The sequence below is a fragment of the Ambystoma mexicanum genome, chromosome 10 (genome assembly GCF_040938575.1).
Source record: "Ambystoma mexicanum isolate Mex_15411 chromosome 10, UKY_AmexF1_1, whole genome shotgun sequence".
Classification (NCBI taxonomy): domain Eukaryota; kingdom Metazoa; phylum Chordata; class Amphibia; order Caudata; family Ambystomatidae; genus Ambystoma; species Ambystoma mexicanum.
Window position 1 is genome coordinate 1079027004 of NC_090932.1, and position 24488 is coordinate 1079051491.

The 24488-nt window shown below is 45.4% G+C and overlaps 1 protein-coding gene across 5 annotated transcripts in view; it reads right to left on the bottom strand.

The window, feature by feature from the left end:
* GFPT1 (glutamine--fructose-6-phosphate transaminase 1) overlaps positions 1-24488 on the bottom strand; it is a 235941-nt gene that overhangs the window by 167422 nt on the left and 44031 nt on the right. For all 5 annotated transcript variants that reach the window (XM_069618891.1, XM_069618893.1, XM_069618892.1 and 2 more), the window contains exon 3: positions 8475-8582. In XM_069618891.1, coding sequence (XP_069474992.1) covers positions 8475-8582 — 108 coding nt within the window. The remainder of the gene's footprint in view (positions 1-8474; positions 8583-24488) is intronic.

Genomic DNA, 24488 nt, shown 5'->3' on the forward strand with positions numbered 1-24488 from the left:
CTCAGGCATCTGCAGATCCACCAAACTCGGCGGTCCATCTCACCACAAGCTCTGCTCTAAAAATTAAAATGTCAAAAACTTGCTCCTACATTATTTAAGTAGGTTTCCAGCCAGGTCAGGGCGCAGGATCAGCGATGGAAGACATGAGGGTGGTGGATAGCAGTGGTGCCGCAGCACTGATGTTCTTGGACTGGTCGGCTGCATTTGATACTTCAGACTACTCCACTCTCCTTGGTCACCTTCTTCACTAATGAAATGTGATCAATCTCTTGCATGAATAAGAGGGTCCTCTCTGCTTTTGAGTTGGCCCCATGATAATGATGTGTAGAGTCCTACTGGGCTCACTGCCCAGTCTTAAGAATTAATTTCTATATGAGTTCCTTGGCTGGTCTTATATACTACGAAGGCCTATCATTTTTCATGTATTCAGTGGACACCCAAGTCATACTCAGTCTTCGGAATGACCTGATGGCCACAGTGGGTGGATGTTCACAATGTACAGAGGGTGCTGGAGAATGGATGAACCAGAACTCCTTGAAGTTCAATTTAATTACAGCTGAGATCCTGCTCTGCCACTCTCAGCCAATGAAAAGTCATATGAGCAATGTTTGGTCTAGCATGCTCTAGGAGTATTTATGGACACTTGCCCTCAATTTAAAGTATGTTGGCGCAGTGTGATCGACACAAGACGTTTCATTATTCTTTCTGTTTTTATTGATTTTAGAACATATATAAATAACACAGAAGCATACACAATAGGTAAGTAACTAGAAACACATTAGAATTATACTGGCAACATGATTTCATTATTTTGCCAAGATTTGAGGCGTGCTGCAAAGTAAACCATATAATATGCCATTCCCAATCCGGTACTAGAAAAGTATTGTCGACCATTGACCAGTCTATATTTAATTTATCGAAAATGAAAGTCAGCCACTTTACAGGTCATTTCCTGACCTACTAACTGCTTTTGATCTAGTTTCTGGTTCTAATTGGTGGCAGACTCTACCTGATCTAATAACTCCCGCTTTTCTATTGTATGCAATCTGAACCACGTACGGAAATAGCTATGTTGTAGTACGATGGGGTACAGAGACGGGAATACACTAACCCAGTCATGATCAACAAAGGTGTCAGGCAGGGGCTGTGTCCTGGCTCTCTTGTTGTATATACCTTATTGTACATCAATGGCATTTCTAGAGCTTTGAACCATTTGGAGGTTGATAATCCAAACCTAGTTGCTGGCAAATGGCGAATCCTGGTATTTGCAGATGATGCAGTCCATATTTTTAAGACGCCTAGTGGACTGCACTGTTTTTTGGATGCATTTTCTGCCAAATGAGAAAGGTTAATCTATTAATATCGCAAAAATAGAACTACTCGATCCTGCAGTTCGACCTTTCAAGTGAATAACACATTTCAGCAGCCTGTGGAATCGTTTGACTATTTAGCCACACGATTACACAAATCAACCAACTGGTTAGCCCAAATTGAGAAAAGAGATGTCATCCTGGCAAGACGGATTGAGGTGGTTAACCATTTTTTAAAATGCTTTGTAGGAGGGGGAAGGACCCTTTCCCACTCCCTAGAAGCGTGCAGAGGGCCAGCTATGCCACATCACATCTTATGGCCACAGATGGAGCAGACATTCCTGAATCAATAACGATGAGGACAAGAGAGAATAAGATCCTAAAGCGGTTACTGGGATTGCCAATGAATGAACACTCACTCACTCACCAAACTTGAGCTTGCTATTAGGGGCATCAATCATACAATTGCAGTAACACTTCTTGTATTGGTTGAAGCTATGTAACGCCCCAGAATGAAAAAGATACTGTGATGCACTATGTGTTGTTCAAGAGCCCCAAGGAACTATGGGTCTTAAATAGTTTAAACATGCAAACAAAAAATAAAGCTACAGATGATGACATTACTAATCCTCGCTGGAATCAAATGTAAATCTTTGTACATATTTACTTTTGTGATAAATCACACTCTGCATTGTCAGGGCCCTAGTTTGACCGAACAGGTTAATTGAATCTTGTTCCTAGGCTTGTCTGGCTACCAGCTATAAATTGGCCAGTGGGGTGGCAGGTCTTTCTCAGTTCAGGCGGCAATGCTGTGAAATAGCATTGCACTAGACATCAAACTGCTGGGTGATCCTCTGCTTTGCTCATCTTTTATTTCCCATATTTCTTTGACTTCATTTTCCCACTCTCATTTCGTCTGTTGTGGTCCAGTACTCGTGACGCAAATATACCACTTTAGGCAACCAAACACTTACAAAAAAACGTTACTGGTGTACCAGTATTAGGTGACTACAGTTGGGATGGGGGAATGTTCATTGAACTCAGGATAGAATTATTCAGCAGGGCCCGGGGAGGAGGGGTGGGGGGGTGGGGGGGGGGGGGGGGCAGCAGCCCCAAGATACTAGTTACCGACAATGGCAGACATGTTTTTTTTTTTTTTTTTTTTTTTAACCTGTTCGGTCAAACTAGGGCCCTGACAATGGCAGACATGTGAGTTCACGAGAAATGGAATGTTTTAACAAATTACTTGTTTGTGCAGATTGCTGTCTAGAGCTAGAGGGAAGTTGGATAAAATGGCTAGAGTGCACCACAACACTGCACTCTGCAACGAGGGTTCTTCCCTTCCACGTTACAAGTGGGTGCAGATGGGCTAAACCTAACAGGATGTTTTGTAGAAAAATGAAACCAAACATCATAGAGATTAATGTACAGGAGTTCAGCAGCCACAGTGCTACTTCAATGCCAATAACAACGTCAGGCACAATGTTATCAGGGGAAGCAAACCGCCCCCCCACATTCAAGGTGGGAGATGGCGCATAAGTGGTGCCAGACCACACCATTCAGAACCTGTACATACTCGCTGAGGCCAAAAGAATAATGCTTGTACTTAAGTCGGCTGTCAAGACAGATGATGGAAGAATACAAAATGTCCCAACGTGTGACAAGATAAGCTGGTAGAAGCCAGTGGACAGGAGACTCCAAACATGCAGAAAGGTATATTATGAAAGAGGGAACCAAAATCTGTGCAAGGAGATTAGCCTTTTAGGACTGGGGATGCTTGGAATTAATGCAATCAGTACCCAATAAATATGCGACAGGAGGAGGAGGTGCTTGGGTAAAAGACCACAGTTGTGGGACTTGTCGTGGATGCAAGTGGCCCAACTACATGCCTGCACGTGTACCCTTCAGGTTGCACTTTGTTTCAGGTCTCCTAGGGCATGATGAGCCTATGTTAAGGTGTTCTGTTTGCCACTCACTACAAGTGAGTGCTGTAGCAGCCCATGTTCTTCACAGCTATTGTTACTTTTCTGTGTCAAGATATCATTATTTTCATCCGTTCCATTTTATGTTGTACAACAGTTACCTAGTAAATGTATTTTGTGTAGTGGATGGCTTCCATCTTGTCTTGCTGTACAAGCAAGACCATAGAACCAATCAATTTATGAGCCACAGGAAGTTGTGGCAAAGCTTTCGTTCTAGGGGTTGCCGATAAAGCCAGGGCAAGGAACAGTGTGGTTGCATCTCCTCTTCCTCCAATAAACACAGAAGCAGTAGAATGAATGAATGAATGGAGAGTGCTACTTATGGCATCACAATTTAAAGTTTGTGCAAAAGAGAAAAGAAACAAAATCAAACATTCATCAAATAGACCAGGAGATCAGTTGGGTATTCAAGGCATTCATTGCATTGGCAGCGAACAGGACACGAGTACTCTCAGAGCAAAGGTCACACATCATTTGACTACCGTTCAGGTGAAACCACTTTGGAAGCAAATGAAAGTGATAGACGACACATGGAATGAAGTAATGACAGGGCCATTGAGGTGATCAGTGGAGTGATGATTTCCTCCATTCAGGAAATAAAGTTCGCCTACCACAGAATTCAGGACCCCAATCCCGAAAGAGGAGCACCACCTGAGTATTGCATTATAGACATAGAACTACACCATGCGTGCATGGATGAGGTCTGCGAACAACCGCATCTACACAATGAAAAGCACAGGTCTAGGAGCTTCTAGGGATGTTGCAGGAGAAATGCCACCAACTGATGGCATTTGGTAAGATTAGACCTCAGCCAAGCTAAGCTAAGCTAAAGCAAAGTCTCTGCCTTTTGTATGAAGCCGATTATTTGATATACACGTCAAAGTTAAAAGGAATCCCAAAACAGACACTCCTAGCATTCGCCAGCCTCCTGATGTAATCCATAATTGCTATCAGCACAGACCCCCAGATCACGGCCAGTCCTACAGCTGGCTATAAAGTTATGTTGAAGGTCAAAATCTACATGAACTATATGAAGGAAGCAGAGTAGCTGCAATGGACTCCATTAACTTGCCATGGCGCTGAAGCTTTAATATAAAGAGATAGCTCCATGGGTCACTATGATATAAATGACGTTTTTCTTTATTTTAAATCAAGGATGAAACCACCAACTCGTTCGCTATAAAGAAAAGTAACAGTTGACAAGGGAACAGAGGTACCCAACCCGAACGTGTTTTTACAGCCTTCACCAATCTTGGTAGACACGGATCAAGTGAAGAATCTTTTCAAAGTGATTTCAACATGATCTCATGTTTTTCACATGAAATCAAGAAAATATAACTGGAAATTGTGGTGATATATTGTGTGGACCATTTAAAGGAGATCAAGCTATCCAGGTCAAGACCAGAAGGCATAACAATATCATCAAAATGTCTTGACCTTATTTAAAAAAAGAAAGCCAACTCCTCACTGTGATATAACGAGGGTGGCATCCCTGGAATTTAGTTTGACATCATACGTGTTCTTATGTTCAAAACTCAAAATTAACGCAATGTGAACAAATATAGTCTATTAAAAGAAAGCAATGTACATTTACAAACTACCCATGCAAAATCTAAAAAGCAGGAAATGTAATAACAAACTATGTGAAACACACAAACCACATTAGGGGCAAAACATCCCCAGTTTCACCTTGGCATTTCCTGATCATTCTCAATTACTGCTACCATGCTCGATCAACAAAATGTGCCATTGTGTAAATGGGCCATATCCCACCCAATTATTCGGCAACCAATGTATACGGCGTTACCAAACAAATTCCCTTGGTGCAAAAATAAAGAACCAGCCAAGCCGTCTTTGGGAAACATGGGATGTAGAACATGGTAATGATTGGTAGTGTCTGTCCCAAACAATACCTGTATGTTAAAATGCATACGGATTGCCTGATGGGAAAACCAGATTTATGAAATATCAAGAGTACTACCATAATGACTGAATATCCATTAGTTTGAAAGCAATGCAAGTAAAATTCAAAGAAGGAGAAGTTATCAACCTCTAACATGGGTTTCTTCTACACGGACATGTGTCATAAATGCAATGTGGCCTTTCAGCCCCCAGGCAACCACCCATCCCAAAACAAAGCTCTAAGCTTTCAAACTGTGCCAAATATCTAATGCGGCAGAAGCTACAGAACTCTGACCTTTCATTTTGGTATTCTGGGAATCATATAGTGAGAAAGAAATATATGATTTCAATGGTTTGCGTCACTCAAAAACTTGGAAGAATGAATTTACTTAATGTAAACACAGTGCACAGCACAGGTGTAGGCAAGGAAGACTTGAGCCAAATGCCTGGCTCTAGGTCCTCTGGAAAACGAGAGCCAAACAAGATCAGAGTCAAACATTAAGGCCTCAGTCTTTCATATGACCTTTCATATGACCAGCACTCTCCTGCCGAGCAGAGGAGCGTTCTGGGAGAACGCTTAGACTGCTCCGATTGGTTGCTTTACAGTGGGGTTGGGCCCAGAGCCGAGGAGTTTAGTTAGGATGCATCAGTGTCAACCTGCAGGCACCTCGGGTCGCTCCTGTTCTGCAGTATGTGACAACATGTAGTGCTAAAGGATGTTTACAGGATAAGGTAGTCCTTTGTCAATGTGTGTTTCTGGGCTGGCTGCAGATAACCTTATCCTCCCTTCTCCTCAGGACATCCAATCGTACACCATGCATTTAGCTTCTTTTAGAATACCTTGGTCACCACTGGACAGGCTCCAGGGGTTGATCAAATGAATAAAAATAAAGTGGCTAACAATAACACCGATTATTAGGGTACATCAATGTGGTATGACTATGACATTAGTTTAATTCACATGCCCTTTTTCCCCAATGGCTGAGCTGTCTCATGTGTCTATATATCTCTTAATTGGTTAAAGTTGACATGGAGGGTCCTCGGACCATAGCCCTGAAGTTGATGGGGCTGGAATGTTCATGATGAGTTTTTAGTACATTTTCCCTTTTTTTGCTGTGACCCTACAAAATATTCTTACAGCCCTATTCTTTTGCCTGGGAACCTGTGCATTTGCCCCGCTGTGACATATTTAGTGTGTGTGGGGGTTGGGGGAGTGATTTCATAGATCTGAATGGTTGCAATCTGCAGTGATTGAAGAGAGGTGTTAGTCACCCCTCCTACCACCCAAAATATTTGGTGTATTACAAGAGACACAGTTTCAACAACCAGCAGGATTACAAAGCTGCAAATATGTCTATGGTGCATTTTTAGAAATGGTAGGTACTCCCTGAGAAGACTGCACCTGTCTCTGTGATACTGCAATGTGACCAAAGTGCCTGAGACTCAGTCCAACCCCTAACCTGGTACATAGATGAACTCTGTAATTGATGCCGATTTATTTGGCAGTATCATTCATCACATTTAAGTACAGTACAGGCACATGGTACACTTATTGTATGCAGGAAGTCTGAGTTCATGAATACATGTGTTCTGGTAGGCTCGACTGCTTTTTCAGTGGAAAAAGGGTCCCCAAATATCTAAACCCTTCTTCCTAAATCACAAACTGCTAACCACCAATACATTCTAACACCACAGATTGAAGCCGTGCCACCGGAAAGGCCGCCGACTTAGCAAGGTTTATCTTGAACCCCCGACCCCCTCCCCCCATAGACAGACAGCCCTCACAATAAGGCTCCATCACTAATGCATACACGAGGGGGGACAACAGGCATCCTCTATATAGGAGGTGTGGGGGAAACACACCAGATTTGCACCCTCTTCCCCAAATTCACCAGGACGTTAGCCGTGGAGGTTGAGTACAACGCTGCCTTCCATCCCATCCATGTCACCCTCGAACCAATTTTCTGCAGCATTTCCATCATTAAATGTCAATAGACCCAGTCAAAAGCCTTTTTGGCATCTAAGCAGAGTATCAGGGCTTCTTTCTGTCTAAACTCTGTGGAGCTTAGTAGATTTAACGTCTAAGATTATCCAACCTATATTTTGCACAAACCCCACCTGGTCAGGATGGACCAGTTTAGGGAGGATGACTTCCAGTCTGGAAACCAATATCCGTCTGGAAACCAATATCCGTGTGAACAGTTTGGCTTCCAAACAGAGCAAAGATATCGGCCTGCAGGCCGAGCATTGCATCAAAGCTTTGCCTGTCTTGGGTATCACCGTTATCAAGATTGCCAGAAGGTCGGGGGGTATCTCCTGTCTCTTTAATAGAACTGAAGACTTTGGCCAGATTTGGGGGGGGGGGGGGGAATACAGCATGTTTAATCACGTCACTGCTGTTATTTAAAAAATATTAGGGTGCCTAATTAACTTTTTTTTCAATGGCTTGGCTTGGGCTTTGGCTGGCAAGACCCAGGCAGACTTCTGGCTCACCTATCCTACATTTCTCGGTTTGACTGCATCTAGTGAAGTTATTTAATTGACAGGTTTTGTTTGTCTGAAACATGAAATAAACACATGTTTTGATTAGCTTCCAAGGTTTAAATTTGCTTGTAAAAGCCAAAAGACAGAATTTAAGAATGTTCTGTGACACAGCTTCACACAATTGACCAAAGGGATGTAATTTCACCAAAAAGCTCGTGACTTTTTGCATCGACGACTGAAATGTAGAAGCTGGTGTTGAACGACAGAATCAGGTCATCGTCTATTAGTCAATTCCATCATGAGACAGACAGGAAAAAGTGGCAAATGCAGGTCATCATTCTCTGCCAACTGCTCAGATGACTGCACGTCACAAGGAGCAAACAATCAAGGATCTGTAATCAGGGCCTGTGCTGCATCGATGAACTGTGCGGAAAGGGATCCTGTAGTCTCTGAAGAAAGATTTTAAAATCTCCTTCGGCAGATACCCAAAAGAAAGTTTTAAAAGTCTGAGCTACCGCCCATCTATGTAAGACCACAGGATTTTGAGACAAGGACATACTATTTTCTAGGATTGCCACAGCAAAATGTGATAACGTGCCTTTCACAAATGATGAGATCAATGTATAAGGCTATTTGGTAGCGTTTCAAGCTAAGGTGTAATGGACATTCCTTGCTGTGCAACGACCACACAACAAATGCGCCAACTACCTCCACACCCAAACTCCGCCCAAATGTGATACGATAGTGTCACACAAACGTTAGACAGCAGCATGTGTGAACTAAAATAGACACTCACTGGTAATCTCATCTTCCAGAGCCTTCACTTTCCCCTTCTTTTTGATGAGATGGATCTTGTTGGAGTTGGCCTCCCAGTCCTTTTCGTTGCCGCCATCCACTCCAACACCTGACGAAAAAAATAAAATTAGAGTTGAACAATTTATCAAAATTCAAGGAATGGTTCAAACACGGATTATGGCTAAAGCTTTAGAAGGTCTGACAAAAAGGGAACTGGGTGGGCTACACCCTGCATAAATTTCATTGACTTTCTGTTTGTTACCACAGCTGCTGGTTATAGAGTATGGGGGCAGACATCGGAGCAGTAGTGGCAAAAGAAACCCCCAAAGTGAGCTCAAGTAGAACACCTCCAAGGGAGAGTTTGGCTCGGAACCCCTCATTGCCCACAACATTGGAGCAGGCCGATCATGGGACACATAGCGGAATATTGGACCAGTCACTTCAAAACTCCCTGGTAACATGAACTTCAAGAGCGTTTTCTTTGTAGGGAACACTGGATCAAAACCTTAAATTCTGTATTCTGGCTAATTGCATGTAATTCCTGCCGCCTCCGTCTCCAGAAATACTCTGCACCCACAGTGGAATCTCTTATAAATATGGGGAGGCCTGACCTTTATCACTTGTTTCCCTTTGAGCCATTGCGCTACACAATCCCCTTTTTGCGATTCCATTTCATCTATTTGTCCTTTAATTCTGACAACACCAATGGCATCTGTTCTAGCACCTCCTTCCCCCAGGAACACATCCTGCAACCATATCTACCCCATATTGTCTAACACTCTGCCAACATTTGCGCTAGGTGGACACTGAACCACCAGAAATGCTCAGCACCCATAGTGGGCATCCCCTTCATACACAGGTTCTTACATAAGTTGGTGCCAATGGTCTTTGTATCACAAGCCTGTTTTCACCTTCTTCTCCCCCTCGCTCTTGAAAGATCGGTCAAATGCCTTTTTCCCTGAGCTGCCACTTGGCTAATCAACCTTTGGGCTCAGGACACCTCAGAGCCCGGACCCCCTTGTCTCTGCAACCATTTCTCCCCTCCTATAAAATCCTGCTGAAAACATGATTCCCCTATTACCTCCTGTAGTTAAGCAATTTGGTTGTCCTCATGACTCCCATCAGTCTGAAGTTTCTTCCATATCACAGCTGCCCTAAACCTTCTCATACATATTTCCTCTCTGGATCTCCAGACCACTTGCAATTTCACCCTTTACCCACTCTGGGTACTCCCCTCCGCACAAGGGACGAACCTGCACGTTCCTCCCATGTTGGCCTCTTCCCCATTTCCACCCACTTTAGCCTCTGGACTTTAGCACTCGACGCTGACCTGTTAATACTCACATTCCTTACTCACTAGAAATGACCGCTGCCACATACCTTCCGTTGGTGCATTTACCTTTTAGTGCTGCCCACATCACCCAGTACGCCGTGTAATACATTACGTTGCAGCATTAATCTGCTTTTATTTGTTTAATCTTTTCCACAAAGCATGCCCCTTATAACACAATAGGCATTTACCATCTTGCCAAATTTGCTTTGAGGCTATTCACTACTAGTATCTTTCGGTGCACCTATGATTTTTTACAGCACACACTTAGCTGGGAAGATTATACTGCAATTGGCATAACCTATTGGTTCCCAAATACAAACTGTTAAATCCTGTTTTTGCAGCTTTTTTAAACCCATAATCATCTGGAAGGCTTCCCTGTAATGTAACACTGAATGTTGTTGCAATCTGACTGCGCGTGTGCTTTCCTCCTGTCTAGGTTATCTGTGGTCGCATGTTAATGGGTTTAATCCATGTGCTGATACATGCTTAAGTATTATATTAGTGGCTAGCACCATACTATTTCTAAAGCATTCACACAATGTCCTGCCACATATCCTCTTTGGTATGAAGTGACAATCTCCCTTTATTTTTTTCTGGAAAGAAATGTCAATTCAGAGCAGTCTTTCTAACTCTGTCACGTAGGGTTGGGGGTGTGGCTAGGGGCCGGTCTGTGCGCGTGTGTCTGTTGAGGGAGAATGTAGCATGGTGGGGGTAGTGGGGGCATGTTTAAGGGTGTTTGAGTGGGGGTCCAGGAGGAGTGTTTGTGTCGCGGAAGGGAGGGGCGATTGAGTGAGTATGTACATGTATGGATGCCTGTGTGTTTCTGTGATGGGGTGCTTAGGGTGATGTATTTTGCCAGGAGCGGGCTAAGGAGGAAAGGAAGGTGAACCCCCTCCACTCCCCACAAAAATATTATACATATCAAATATTGAGGGGCACACCAAACGAGTCCTTCTGGTGTGCAGCCTTCAATATTTGACAATATCACGTAGAACCACAGCCTTTGCCTGTCCCCTCTGTGTATTTTAGTTAACTTTGGTTTAATGTCCCTTGCATACGTGTCACTCTTAATTCCTTTTCCACTGAGTACATTGTCTCCAGAGTTGTCTACACTAGATTATTATTGGATCATAGGCAGCATGCCAGCCATGGCCAGTGCAATCTTTCCAATGACTGGTTGCCATATGGCCCTCTTCATCCAGCGAACAAATTGGCATTCATCCTTACATGAACGAGGAACATCCACATTCCATCTAGGTACATTCTACACCCAGGCCTCACAATGTGCACTTGCCACTAGCCTTGGGCGAGTGATACATGATGTGGTATATACTTATGGAGCACTGAGGGGGCAAGTGATGTTTTATACATAGCTAGTAGTTTGCAACTTGACATGTAGACCCCCTGCTACAATTACTTTAAAAATCTACTCGTGCTTCCCGACCCTTGCACCTCAACTATCGAGCTCTCTCCATAAAGATATTAGAATAATATAACATTTACAAAGTTAAAAAAAGGCTGCGAGGTTGCCCTACAAAGATTTGACAAATCTCTCCTGCTGGTTACTTGGCATAGAGGGTTACCAACGGGCTTGCTCACCCTAGCTCGTAATTGCGCCAAACAGTAGTTTAAATTACACAAAATGACAATGTAGTTTGACATTTCATTTGTCCAAAATGTGCGTACCTTTTTATTTCATGCTTCCACATGTGTTCACTGTAATCACTAAAGGAATGTTTCTACACCCACTCTCGTCACTAAATAAATGTTCCTCCTGTACACGAAACTCTACATTGTACCATTCCATTGCTCAAGGAAAAGATCAACAGGCTGAACTATTAGATTTATGTCACCTGGCTGTTCACCATAGGAATGATTAAAAAAAAATAAAAGAATGGTCCCGCTACCTCCAGCATCCCAGCATCCCAGCATCACATACACCGACTATTGGAATACACACATGCACTTTTTAATGCAAGGTTTTTATGGCTGTATCATGGTTTTTTAAATGTAGAATTGAATTTTGTGTTGTCTCATGTATTTTTATCTTGCATTTGCTGTTTATGGACAATTTGTTCCGAATAAACTTATTGATTGAATAGACTAGGACATTGTGGTCCTCAGGCACAGAAATCCCAGAAATACGATTCTGGAGTTAACCCACTGGAACATTTAAGGCACATCCGGGAGGAATTATGTTTATCTACGTGGTCTGCTTGAGCTCCTCACGGGACACACTACCAACGCACCATTTTACTCTCGGAATAGTTATATTAATCTACCTCAAGATCATTGTTTCTACTTAAAAAAACTTAACTACCATGCTGCTACAACACACATAGGATCTTTATGCAACAGGACCAACAATATCTTCAAACACATTCAACCTGGATGCCTCACCTTAAAACCTCTTCCTTCCCAACCACTCAGCCCTCCCTGTTCCTCTAACTGACCGCTTTTCTTCAACACAGAGAACCTGGCAACTCCAGTGGTGACACAATATGCCAACTCTCGGACACTTCTATGTGTTCTAAGACCACCACAGAGGTGATTTTGCGCAGTATAAAATATCCAGAAGATAACGCAAAAATAACATGAACGAAATCCCAAGTGAAAAGCCACTCACTGGTTTGTGAAAGTCAGACTAGTTTCATAAGGTATCTAAAAGAGGGTTTTGCTTTATTTTTAACTAAACTAGAAGAACTTTCAACTAACATAGCTTCCTCAGGGGTCCTTTCATGACTGTAGGATAGATAGGAAAAAGGAGAGTTATAAACTCCCAACAGTTCAGGTCTGCAGACCAGAATTCAGATGCAATATTTCACTGAGAGGTCACCATGGTGCTATGATCAAACTTAGACACGGGTCTACAGGAGGTAGTATGGGGTTGGATAGCAGATGAAGTGTGACACTGTGAACTCTGGATACAGTTATTCTAAGGAATTGGATAGGGGTGGCCAAAACCAGGTGGCGAGATACAAAGCAGGTGCTGTCTACTAGCTCAAGCTTTGCGTCCTTGGCAAAACGTACATGAAAGGGGTTGCTCTGCAGTACTGATCAGGGTAAATCACTCACATTTCATGTTCCTCATTACACATGTAAAAAAGGGGCGGGGGGTGGGGAGGTACTGCTGGTACCAGTGAGGAGCAGAGCCTTTGTACAGACAATCTTCCAGAATATTCTCAGTTGTGTGCCATCCGCTGTAGTCGATTTTTGGTAGATTGAATTCAGTGTTAATCCTCTGTAAAATGAACGCACACAAGGTGTGAAGCAGCGCACACAAAGAGTAATACCTACAAGTTGCAAAGCGAATACTTCTGGAAAATTGAAAAACCCAGTTGAGTTTTTGAAACGCCTATGGCGCACACACACACAAGTATTTCTGCACACCCAGTGATTGAAGCTTTGTACGTGATGCAGACGAGAGCACTGCAGTGACAAATACATAGGCCACATGTCACCCAGACGAAAAATAATGTAATGGCATATGAAAGTCTTAGGTTCCACCCATTTAGCAGCTCTGCGAAGTTCTTCCATTGATGGCCCTCCAGATTCAGCCCAGGGTACCAAGACCCCCTTGTGGAACACACCTGAACAGAGGACATGGTTGTACCAGATTGTGAGTAAGCTGTGGCAATAGCAAGCTTAATGCACCTTTCAAAAAAGGTATATGGCATAGGGTTTTGACCCTTTTGTAGGAGTCCCAAGGGAAATCAATAGGAAATCCGCCAATTGAAACATGCTTGTTCACAGAAAGTGAATAGCATCAGCGTGTATGGGTCATCTACTCACTCGTATTCCCTGAGCATTGGGAGGTTGACTTCTTGATTGAGGTGGAAGGGGAGGTTACCTTCAGGTGGAAGGTATATGGGAAGCTTCAAAATAACTATTTGCCACAGAGAAAGCATTAAGCAGACAATAAAAGCCTTATTATTATTATTAGGGTATTTATTGAGTGCAGGCCTAGCTTCGGGAACATCGGAGGAAGAGCATGGTGAAGGAAGCAGAGAAACAAGGGGGTGGAGAGCTAACAGCTGAGGGGAGAGGGTGAGCAGTTTGGTAGCAAAGGATCTATAAGCCATCAGGGGAAGAAACAGTGGGGAGCAGATCACCCACTCTTGGGTAGGGTGGGGTGTCTGTAGAACTAAGTGTTAGGGAAGAGCCATTCATTGAAGAGCAGTCTTGACCTTCTTCCGGACCTGTAGAATCGAGGGGGAAGAGTCTGATTTTGATGCGGAGGTGGTTCCAGAGTCTTGGGAAAAAAAATAGAGAAGGCCTGTCTTCTGGTTCTTTCCTTCCTGCACCGGCGGAGTTAAAGTCTGCACATGTGGATCGTAAACCTCCGGAGATGCAGCGTTTCCCAATGCGGTAGCTTGGGGACATCCTTGTAGGAGATGCTGCAGGATTTGAAGGCGAGACAGGCTTGCATCGGTAGCCAGTGCAGTTCGATGAGGGTTGGGTGATGTGGTTGAATTTGCGGAGTCGTTTGATGAGATGTGCTGCAGCCTGCAGAAAACATTTCAGGGGTGCCAGGGTAAACACAGGAGGGCCTTCCAAAAGGGCACTGCCACCATCCAGGTGGCAGAGGACCAATGCTTGGACAGAAGATTTGAAGTGGTTTCCTGGGATGAAGGACTTGATTTTCTAAACCTAAGCCTTCTCAGCTTAAAACCCATCCCTCCCTTCTATTAACAGGCCAAGATAACTGTAGCAAAAGTTGCTTATGGAAGACAAGGATGGAATATGATGATTAACTCTCAAAAGATCCCAGCCTCAGCCCAAGAGCAATCCAACCTCCACACCTCATAATGCTCCTAGTAGGCCTCAAGAACTTCCAGGCAGCCCGTTCCAGTTTCTAGGTCCAAAGAGAGACACAAATCAAAGCACACCCTCATTTAAGAGTGCCCGTAGTTCCTCACAGCTTTTCTGTCATAAATGGAAGAATGTGTGCTCTTTTCCCTGGACACTGGTCGAAGTGGGCGGGAGTGGTGTGCCTCTACGTTTTTCTTTTAAGAAAAAAAATATATATATTTTACTCTTCCTCTACTTTTGTTTTAAAAATAAACCATTCCGGAATGGTTTCGTTTTAAAAGTGTAGGAAGAAGTTGAAACTTGCATTTCAGTACAGTGCACTGAACAGTACCTGACACAGCAGGTGTGCTTGTGGGAGGAGGCGTAGCGATGAGGTATGTGGGGAGCGGGGCAGGCCTGCAGCAGCATAAGTCCACTATTTCTTCGTGTACACTTAGATCACTGACCCTGGAGCATTTGTTGAATACATATAGGCAGTTGAGAGTCTTTAAAGCATGTGCCTAAGGTGCATACATGATTTATAATGGACATTTGCCCTCTGAACATTTAGTCCTTAATGTGAAGGTCTCCTTTGACCCAGGGAGACTACAATGCATTATTTCACAACGTTACCTCTAATTTAATGTTCCCATACTGAATTCTAGTGGATTATTTACCAATTCACTAAATTCAAGGAAGACAATCATTCTCTTTTTTCCATCCGAGGCCAATCTGGTATATTTTAGGTTGGTGGGAGGAGATTTCTTGTCAAACTCCTCTCCCGCACTCAATCTATTCCTGGCTCAGACACCTCCCTTCAACAGGCTGCAGACTCGGCTTTATCAGAAGCCCCTCTGGTTATCAGAAGGAGGGAATCTAACACGATTAGCTGTTGCTCTTAGCCACTCTTGAACATGATTCAAAACCATCATGCACCCACAGCATGACTTAACGTAATATCACCACTACACTAGGAATCGCACACATGAAAGTCCTGCTGGCCAATAACGGAAGGTCTCATCCCTTGAAAGGATAAAACGCTATTTTATTCAAAACACTAAAACCATCCGAACAATATTCATCCCTCAACCTTGAGTTAAATCTGTATGTTTTGAACTCCCAGACTTACCGTACCCCTTCCCCACTATGCTTGGCCCAGTTTCCTTTTCACCCCCAGTCTGTGGCTGCCTCCCTGGGCAGGGTCACAATTCGCCTCTACATAGACCATGTTCTGCGCTTTGAAAACACTCCAGTGGTGATGTGCCCAGTATAAAAGACTAACGTAAGATCAACAGGAAATAGAGTCCATGGCGCAAGGCCGGGCACCAATTTCCTCAATCCTTACTCCTGTTCTTGCAGCTAAAAAAGCCACCTTTGATGAAAAGTTATTAAGATGCACCCGAATTAGGGGCTTGAATGAGTGGTCCTGTAATGTCACTAGAAATAGTGGTAGGTTACCAAAGGCGCATTAATGAGTGGGTTAAGAGGCGATCTATTTTAAAACTACAGGCAATCGTAGAAGCTAATTGTTTCTACCTGCGAGAACCCCCTCCCGAGTTGTCTCAGAAAACCTGAATTGCTTCTCATTGACATTTAAAGAGTGGAATGGAAAGACAGGAGTAAACCATGTGTAAGAAATCCAGACTTAAGAATGGATCTACACCTGCAGTGCCGATATTCCCGCAAGATGGATAGTTCAAGGCTGCTTTGATGCAGAGGGCCCCTTCTTTTGAACAACCTAGACAGTGCAAGCCTACCCTCTCAAACTCCATGCCAACAAGAGGTGGTTTTGTAGTGTCTTCACTTGCAGCTGCGCGAAGGAGGATGCACTGGTATAATTGGGAGTAGTTTTTTACCTGTAACTCCATTTCTCCAGCGTTGGTATCTTTCATAGATTCACATGCTGTGAAGCTTCCCTGTTGTCAGGCTGGGAATCTCCGTCGGCAGGCTGGGAATCCCTGGTTACTTATATTTGAATTCCTTTTGACACCTTGAGTGTCCTACCACATCATTGTAGGTTATTTTGGTCACTGCCAATAGTTCTTCGAGTGTATAGCAACTCCCCAGTAGCTTCCCCTCATATTTTAACCACTTTTACTGGTGGATCAGCACATACAGAGGAAAGGGTGTTAGCCTGGAGGAGAAGGCTGGAGGGCGCATGTGAATCTATGAAAGATACCAACGCTGGAGAAATGGAGTTACAGGTAAGAAACTACTCCCTTCTCCAGCATTTGATCTTTCATAGATTCCCATGCTGTGAGTAGATTTTATAGCAGTGTACATTTACGGAGGAGAAAACAGGCAGAGATCAGAAAAACCTGCATTTTATGCCTGTGCAAGAAGTACACATACATAACCCCAGAAGCAGTGGGGCTTACCTTACTGGAACAGCCGTTGAAGGACTGCTCACCCCATATTATTATGTGTGCATCATCTGCGTGCTGTTGCTGCAGTCAGTAGTGCATTGTGAAATTGTGGGGCACTGCCCACGTTTCTGCCTGGCAAATGTCTTTGATGGGCACTCCAGATCAGAAAGCTGCTGAGGCCGCTGCAGCCCTTGTGGAAGGTGTCATAGCTGTAGTCTGCATTGGCCAGTGGGCATTTGCGTGGCAGAAGGATATAGTAGATGATATTCACCTTGCGATACCCTGTTTCGTGATAGCTTTCCCTTTGTTTGAGGGTCGAAAAGCGATAAAGAGCTGTCTTGATGCTCTGAATGATTTGGTCTGGGCCAAGTAATAATTTTAACGCCCTTTTGATGCCCGGGGAGTGCAATGCTCTCTGCTGGGGTGTTGGCGTTTTGGAAGAAGGTAGGCAGCATAATAGTCGTGTTTTTTGTGAAACTCAGATGGCACTTTAGGAATAAAGTGGGGATTGGTGGATAGGATCACTTGTCCCTTGCAAACCTGAGGTATGGAGGGTCCACCACTAATTCTTGTAGCTACGAGATCCGCCTAGAGGGCGTAATAGCGACTAGGAAGGCCAACTACCAAGTCACAAACTACGTGTACACAGAAGAGAGGCTCAAAAGGGTCTTTCATGAGGCGGACTAGGACCAGGTTTAGGCTCCATACTGGCAGTATCCTCCTCTTTGGGGCAGGGGAGCAGAAGCGACCCTTTAGAAAATGTTTGAGTAGTCTGTTGCTGTAGAGAGGTGGTCTCCCTCTCTTTCTGGTGAACCTGGAGATTGCTGCCAGGTGTACCTTCATGGAGGAAATAGCAAGACCTTCTTTCCCTAGCTTCAGTAGGTATGGAAGTGCCTGTTGCAGTTCTATGGTCAGTGGTTGCAAGTTGGGCTGCTGCGAACACCATGTGCAAAACCTTTTCCACTTTTGGTTGCATGAGCTGTTAGGGGAAGGGGCCCTAGCTGCCGCCATTATGCGTTGGCATTCCTGCAGGATGTCTAGGTGGCCGAATTCGGAGTGATCAGGAGCCACGCTGTGAGCTTGAGGGAGCATGGGTCGTGATGTAGGATTGCACCGTTGTTCTGAGACAGATCGGCTTGGGCTCCCATGCGGATTGGGTTGTCTGCCAATAGCTGGAGGAGGTCTGAGAGCCAAGTTTGACTTGGCCAGTATGGTGCCACTAGGATTATTTTGCAAGGGTATCTCCTGATCATTTGCATAGTCTTCCTGATCAATGCAATGGCAGGGAATGCATATGCAAAGACGTTGGTTGAAGGGAATGAGAACACGCCCCCCTGCGAGCTTGGGTGTGGCAGCCCGTTTGCTCATTTTTTGCACGGTTTGTTGGATATTTTGACAAAGAGGTCCAGCCGGAGGTTGGCCCCATGCTGTGAAGATTTTGTTGATTTGGCTGCTGTGAAGCTGCCATTCGTGGGATTGGGTCGTGTCCCTGCATGCTGGTTTTGTATCCACGGCAGGTAGAATGCTTGCAGAGTGATGTTGTTACAAATGGCCCAGAGCCATATGGTTTGATCTTCCTGAGACAGGGTGCTTGACCTGGTTCCTCCACGTTTGCGGAGGTAAAACCTTGTGGTGGTATTGTCCACGAGGATCCGCACTACTGAGTTTTGAACCAGCGGAAAGACGGATTTTAGTACCCAATGGATAGCTCGCAGTTCTAGACTACTGATGTGCAGGGTCGATTCTTCGGTAGTCCATAGGCCTTTGATTTGTGTTGGCCCACATGGGTTCCCCATACCGCCAAGGAGGCATCGGTCAAGATCGTGAACTGGTGGGTTTATTCGAGCAGTGGCATCTTTTTGAGATGGTGTTGCGCACTGACCACCATTTCAGTGATCTTGAGAGCACAGGCGTGATGGTGATTTTGTCTCCCCAGGAACCTTGGGTTTGTGACCATTGGGTTGCCAGGAACTGTTGTGCTGGTCGCATGTGTAGCTTGCAATGGGGTATTAGTGGAATGCAAGACGACATGGTTCCAAGAAGTGCCATGTATCTGCGCACTGGGAGTCGTTTGTTTGGGGTGAATGAGCATGCCAGAGACATCAACCTGTGCACTCTGTCAGCCGAGGGTTTGACTAGGCTTTGTGCCATAGAGAAATGTGCACCCAAGAATACCAACCTTTTGGATGGCATTACACAGCATTTGGTGTAGTTGATTGTAAATCCTGTTGGAGTAGAGTCTATGACTGGGCCAGTAAAGTCGCTGTTTCTTGGTGTGTTGGGGCCCTGACCAACCAGTTGTCTAGATATGAATAGACGCATTGACCCTGATTTCACAGGAAAGCTGCCACTGGAGCTAGGCATTTGGTGAAAGTCCTGGGAGCTGATTTGATGCCGAAACGGAGGACTCGGAATTGGTAATGCTTCTCTCCTACCTTCAACCTGAGGTTCTGCCGGTACCTGCAGTGAATTGGAATGTGAAAGTAGGCGTCTTAAGTCTAATGCAGCTAGATGTTGGTGAGGCTGAATCGCTTTTATGACATCTTGTATTGAGACCATTTTGAATTTTTGTCTCTTGATGTTTGTTTAATTTCCTTACGTCCAGGATGAGACGCCACTTTCCATCCAGCTTTTTTACTACAAAGTACCTTGAATATACTACTCCTTTTCCAACCTAGTGTGGGAGAACCCTATCTATAGCTTTTTTGGCTAACATTTGATGCACCTCTTGTTGAAGGATCCATTGATGCGGATGCAACAACATTATGGGAGATATGGGTTTTTGTTTACACTTGAATTCTAACAGATGGCTGTGTTGGATAGCATCTACCACCCATCTGTTTTTTTTTTTTTTTTAAAATCGATCGCCACCTGTTGATGTAAAGTGCCACATTTCCTCCCACCGGTGCGTCCTTGGGGCAGTCATTGCTTGGACTTGTTCTGCCTACCCCTCTGCGAGATAGCCAAGCCTTGTTTGCGTTGCGGTTGGCAGTAGTCTCTGGAGCGTTGGAAAGACTGATTTTCTTTTATATCCCTGGGAGTAGTAGCCGGATCTCGCATACCCCTTGGAGTTGTTGAAGACGACCTGGTTTAACCTAAGGCTCCCCAAAATGGACAAAAATATTTTCCGCCTTGTAAGGCAGTAAGTGATCACGCGGTATCGGACTCTGCCTTCATGGCCTTAAGAGCCTTGTCGATTGTCGCCAAAAACGTTTTCGCCCTCAAATGGCATGTCTGCGCCCTTATGTTGCACCTCCTGCCTGAGGTCAGTGCAGCGTAGCCAGCCTTGCCTTGCCAGGACCACCCCATTACCAATCTGTTTAAACCCTGTCTCTGCACAATCCACTCCAATATTTATGCTATGGTTAGAGGCTTCTTCGACCTCGCGTACAATTGTTATGACCTCTTTTTGTTGCTGTTCAGGTAAATGCTCAAGGATGGGAGCTATCCGGTGCCACATTTCAGGGTCATAGCTGGTTACTATGGCTAGGGCGTTGGATCTTTTAATCGTTGTTGTCCTGAAGGGGAGTACCTTTTTGCTGAATGCATCCATTTTCCTGCCGTCGTTTTCCAGGGGTTTGGCTCCTTTGTGCTGCATACATGCTTTGCGAGTAGCAGCCGCTGACACTACGGACTCTAGGGGAGGGCTGAGAGGTGGGACACTTAGGGGTTGTGTCTGGTGCTTTCAACCCTTTGTCCAGTCTACCTTTGACTGCGGGCTCTGTGAACGGGTGCTTCAGGGTTTGCAAACCCTATTGCCACATGTGATCCAGAATGGGTAGAACGAAAACGGCTTTCCGGCATTTTCCCATATGTTTCAAAAGAAAACAGTCTCTTTTCCTCTGCCGATGTTAACCCAAATTCTTGGCACGCCTTTAAAAACATAGCGTGGAAAGCACCAATGTCTTCTGGTGGCGAAGGCTGGTCCCGACTACCTTGTGTGTCCTGGTCTGCATAATCTGTATCCCAGGTATCATCCTGGCGAGGGGAGCAAGAAGTGGTGGATGAGTCCTTATCCCTTGGATTGCTGTCCTGATCTGTGTCCACCAGCTCCCCTTCGTGTTCACCTACCAGCGGACTACCCCTACCTACGCTGAAGGTGGGCGTTTGGCGTGGTCTCAGGACGAGTGCCCCTGATCCCTTTGTTGAAGTGTTAGGGCCTGTTGAATTGGCGCTATTTGGTCACCCGTCTGTTGAGGAATCGCCTAGGTTGAGGCAATGGTAGCCTGCAGTTGAGTTGTCCCAACAGATCTTGCAAAGTTTACAGTAGTTGCAGGGATAGAGACTGGGTTTATTAGTGGGTACACTGGCGCCCCCCCTCCTGATCCTGAGGGTGTTGCAGGAGGAACCCAGAGGGGTGTGGCTTGCTGTCTTACTGGTGTTCTTTCCCCTCTTGGGTGTGTCCTGTGCGTGGGACTGGATTGCTGTTCAGACTTCGGAGTCTGAATCTGTAACTCCTGAGCAATCCTCCCTAGGAGGCTCGAAATCTGACGTGATCTCATGTTGCAGAATTTCGTCATGCATAATTTCCATGTATTTTATGGGTGATACTCCTAGAGGGAGTTCCCTTGGTTCTGTAGGGTCCTCTGTTGAGGTTCTAACGATTCCTTTAGCACAGGAGGGAAGGCGTTCTCCCTGCAGCTGTGTGATAGATTGGTCAGGATGTTCCATAGTTGAAACTGCAGAAAGAGCCATTGACGGGTGGGGGTGTACTGTTTTAGAGTACTCGCCTGATGTTTTCTCATTGCTTGGCAATTTTTGTTTTTTCTTCATAGAGGAGTGGGCCGCTGACGATTCCTGTCCGGAAGAGGACCTATGTCCACCTCTCTGGGAGACAGGGTCTCTGAAGACGAGCAGTGTTTTATCTTCGTTGAAGGGGGAATTTTCGTTGATGACTTCTGTTTGTCCTTGGTCTGTGAGGTTGCTCTCAACGACGAGCAGGAAGTCGACGTCTTCGGTCGCAAGCCCTTGCTTGTGCGAGACTTGGACGACGAAGATCCCTTTTTGGTCGTCAATGGTTTCTCTGACAACTGTTTATTCGCGGACAGCGAGCCCTTGTGGCTTACCAGTTTGTTCGGAGAGGGAGACCAGAATTGCTTGGCGGCATGACCTTGGATGGTCGAGGATTTCACCTCACCTTGAATTTGTGGAGTCTTCTGTTTTTTTCACAGGTCGTTCTTTGACCTGGATTTATGGCTGGATGGCGACCGCTTTTCAGAGTGAATGGTAGCTCTCCCACTCCTTAAAGAGCCTGCCTCTGACGCAGGATAAGACCCCCCCTCGTTCAGCGAGCAGATTAGGCAACGCTTTCAGTCCGCAAGTTTTTTTTAGAGAAACCCTGACAGATCTCGTAGTCCTACGACAAGTGATTTGTGTACAGGGAGTACATACAGTCTAGATGTCTATCCCCTTCATAGACATTATTTAGGCTGCACGTACCACAGGCTCTAAACACGGATTTTTTGGGTCCAATGATTTCCATATTCGTTGTCGACGCTGTTGAAGGGTCGTCTCTTGTTCCGTATTCACCGTTTTATTGAAAATTATAATTTCTAAGGTTGACAGAGATTTCTCTGTGCAGAGAACAACACGAGGATTCCTACCAGCTAAGAAGACAGTTGAAATTTGAGGGCAAGCTGCTGGCGCGCAGCTATACAATCGACATCCTATTGGTAAGGACCAAAAGCACCTATGACTATGTGGGTAGGACAACTTGGAGGACAGAGCCGAGGAGGCGGGAGGGCTCGCCGGAACGTCTCCTCGGGCTGCCAGAGGGTTCCGACCCCACTAACTACATAGAGAACCTCTTGCTACAGGAGGTGGGAGCTGGAAAACTCTCCCAAGGCTTCACCATCGAGAGGGCCCACAGATCCCTGGTTAAGAAACCACCACCACGGACCCCACCCAGGCAGTGATAGCGAAAGTTCTCAACTACAGGGATCGAGAAGTTATTCTGGCCTTTTCCTGAGCAGGTGGCCAAATCCAACAGAACTCTGCTAAAATTGCAATTTACCCTGATTACACTTTTCAAGTCCAAATGAACAGAGCGCAGTTCATACACACGAAGGCCAGATTGAAAGCCGCCGGGCTGCATTATATGCTCCTGCATCCTTCTAGGCTTAAAGTGCTGCATAACAATAAGGCGCACCCGTTTGACACTCCGGCTCAGGCCAGGGACTGGATGGACGGTTTACAGATCCCTGATATTGAGGAAAAGAAGCAGAGACTGAGATAACACTCCTCCTGTCATCTTGGTGGGAACTATACATTTTTGAGCCTCTACACAGCTGAATGGATCCTCCATGCGGAGACCCGGAGTACAAATTCACTCCACCCCCTGCAAAGTTTCTTCCTTTTGGGTATATATACCCGCCCGTAGGGCACCTGGAGACCAATGCACGGTCCGTCGGAGCAGAAACAGGAAAGTCATAACGAGGGTGACCTCGCTGGGGCAGTTCTATGTTTGGGGATTTCATAGTTAAGGGGAAGGGGGGGTTTCTGCACAAGTTGGGGACATACACTGGGAAATACCGAGACCACGGGAACCATTCACACGAAATGCAGCACCATCAAGACCTCGAGCTCCACCTGTTGCACACAATAAATCACACAACGGCGATGGCTGACACAATAAGGGTCGTTACTTGGAACGTCAGAGGCCTGAACAGCTTTGTTAAACAACGACGTGTCCAAACCTACCTGAGGAGATGCAAGGTCGGAATCGCCATGCTGCAAGAGACTCACTTAACTGCCCAGAAACTGGAAGCCCTGGCCAAAACTTGGCGTGGTACCCTAATAGGTTCAGCTTACTCCTCTTACGCCAGAGGGGTTCTGATTTGGATTGCCCCCACTGTTCCTTTTAGACTTACTAGCACTAAAACAGACAACGAGGGGAGGATGGTGGTGGTGTGCGGCTCCATCGAGGGCAAAGAGGTATGCCTGGTCAGCACTTACGCACCCAACCATGACGCTACTGCCTTCTTCCATTCCCTTTATACGCGACTCAGCCTGTATATGGACAGAATTATTATATGGGGGGGGGTGGGGGGGCGACCACAACTGTACCCTTGACCCTCTACTGGACAGATCAGATAATAAACCCGATCGCCCCTCCCCTCCGGCCAAAATACTTTCCAAACTAATCTAACAGTTGCAACTCAGTGATCTTTGGAGGGTCCAGCACCCGGAGCAACGCGAGTATTCCTTCTACTCCCCACCTCACGCCGTATACACCAGGCTGGACTATATTTTTCTCAGCTTAACACAACAGTCCATATTTGTTAATGCGCGCTACCTGCCTAGGGTGCTGTCTGATCACTCTTCCCTATTGGTAACCTGTAAGGTGTTCCCACCTAACCCCCCCACCCTGTACCCACATGGAGGCTGAGGGCTGAGGCCCTACTTGATACTGCATTCCAGGAACGCATAAAAAGATAGTACTGAGGAATATTGGCAAAATAACTTGCATAGCATTAAATACTTGAGCACAACTTGGGAAGAATACAAGGTGGGCATGAGGGGCGAG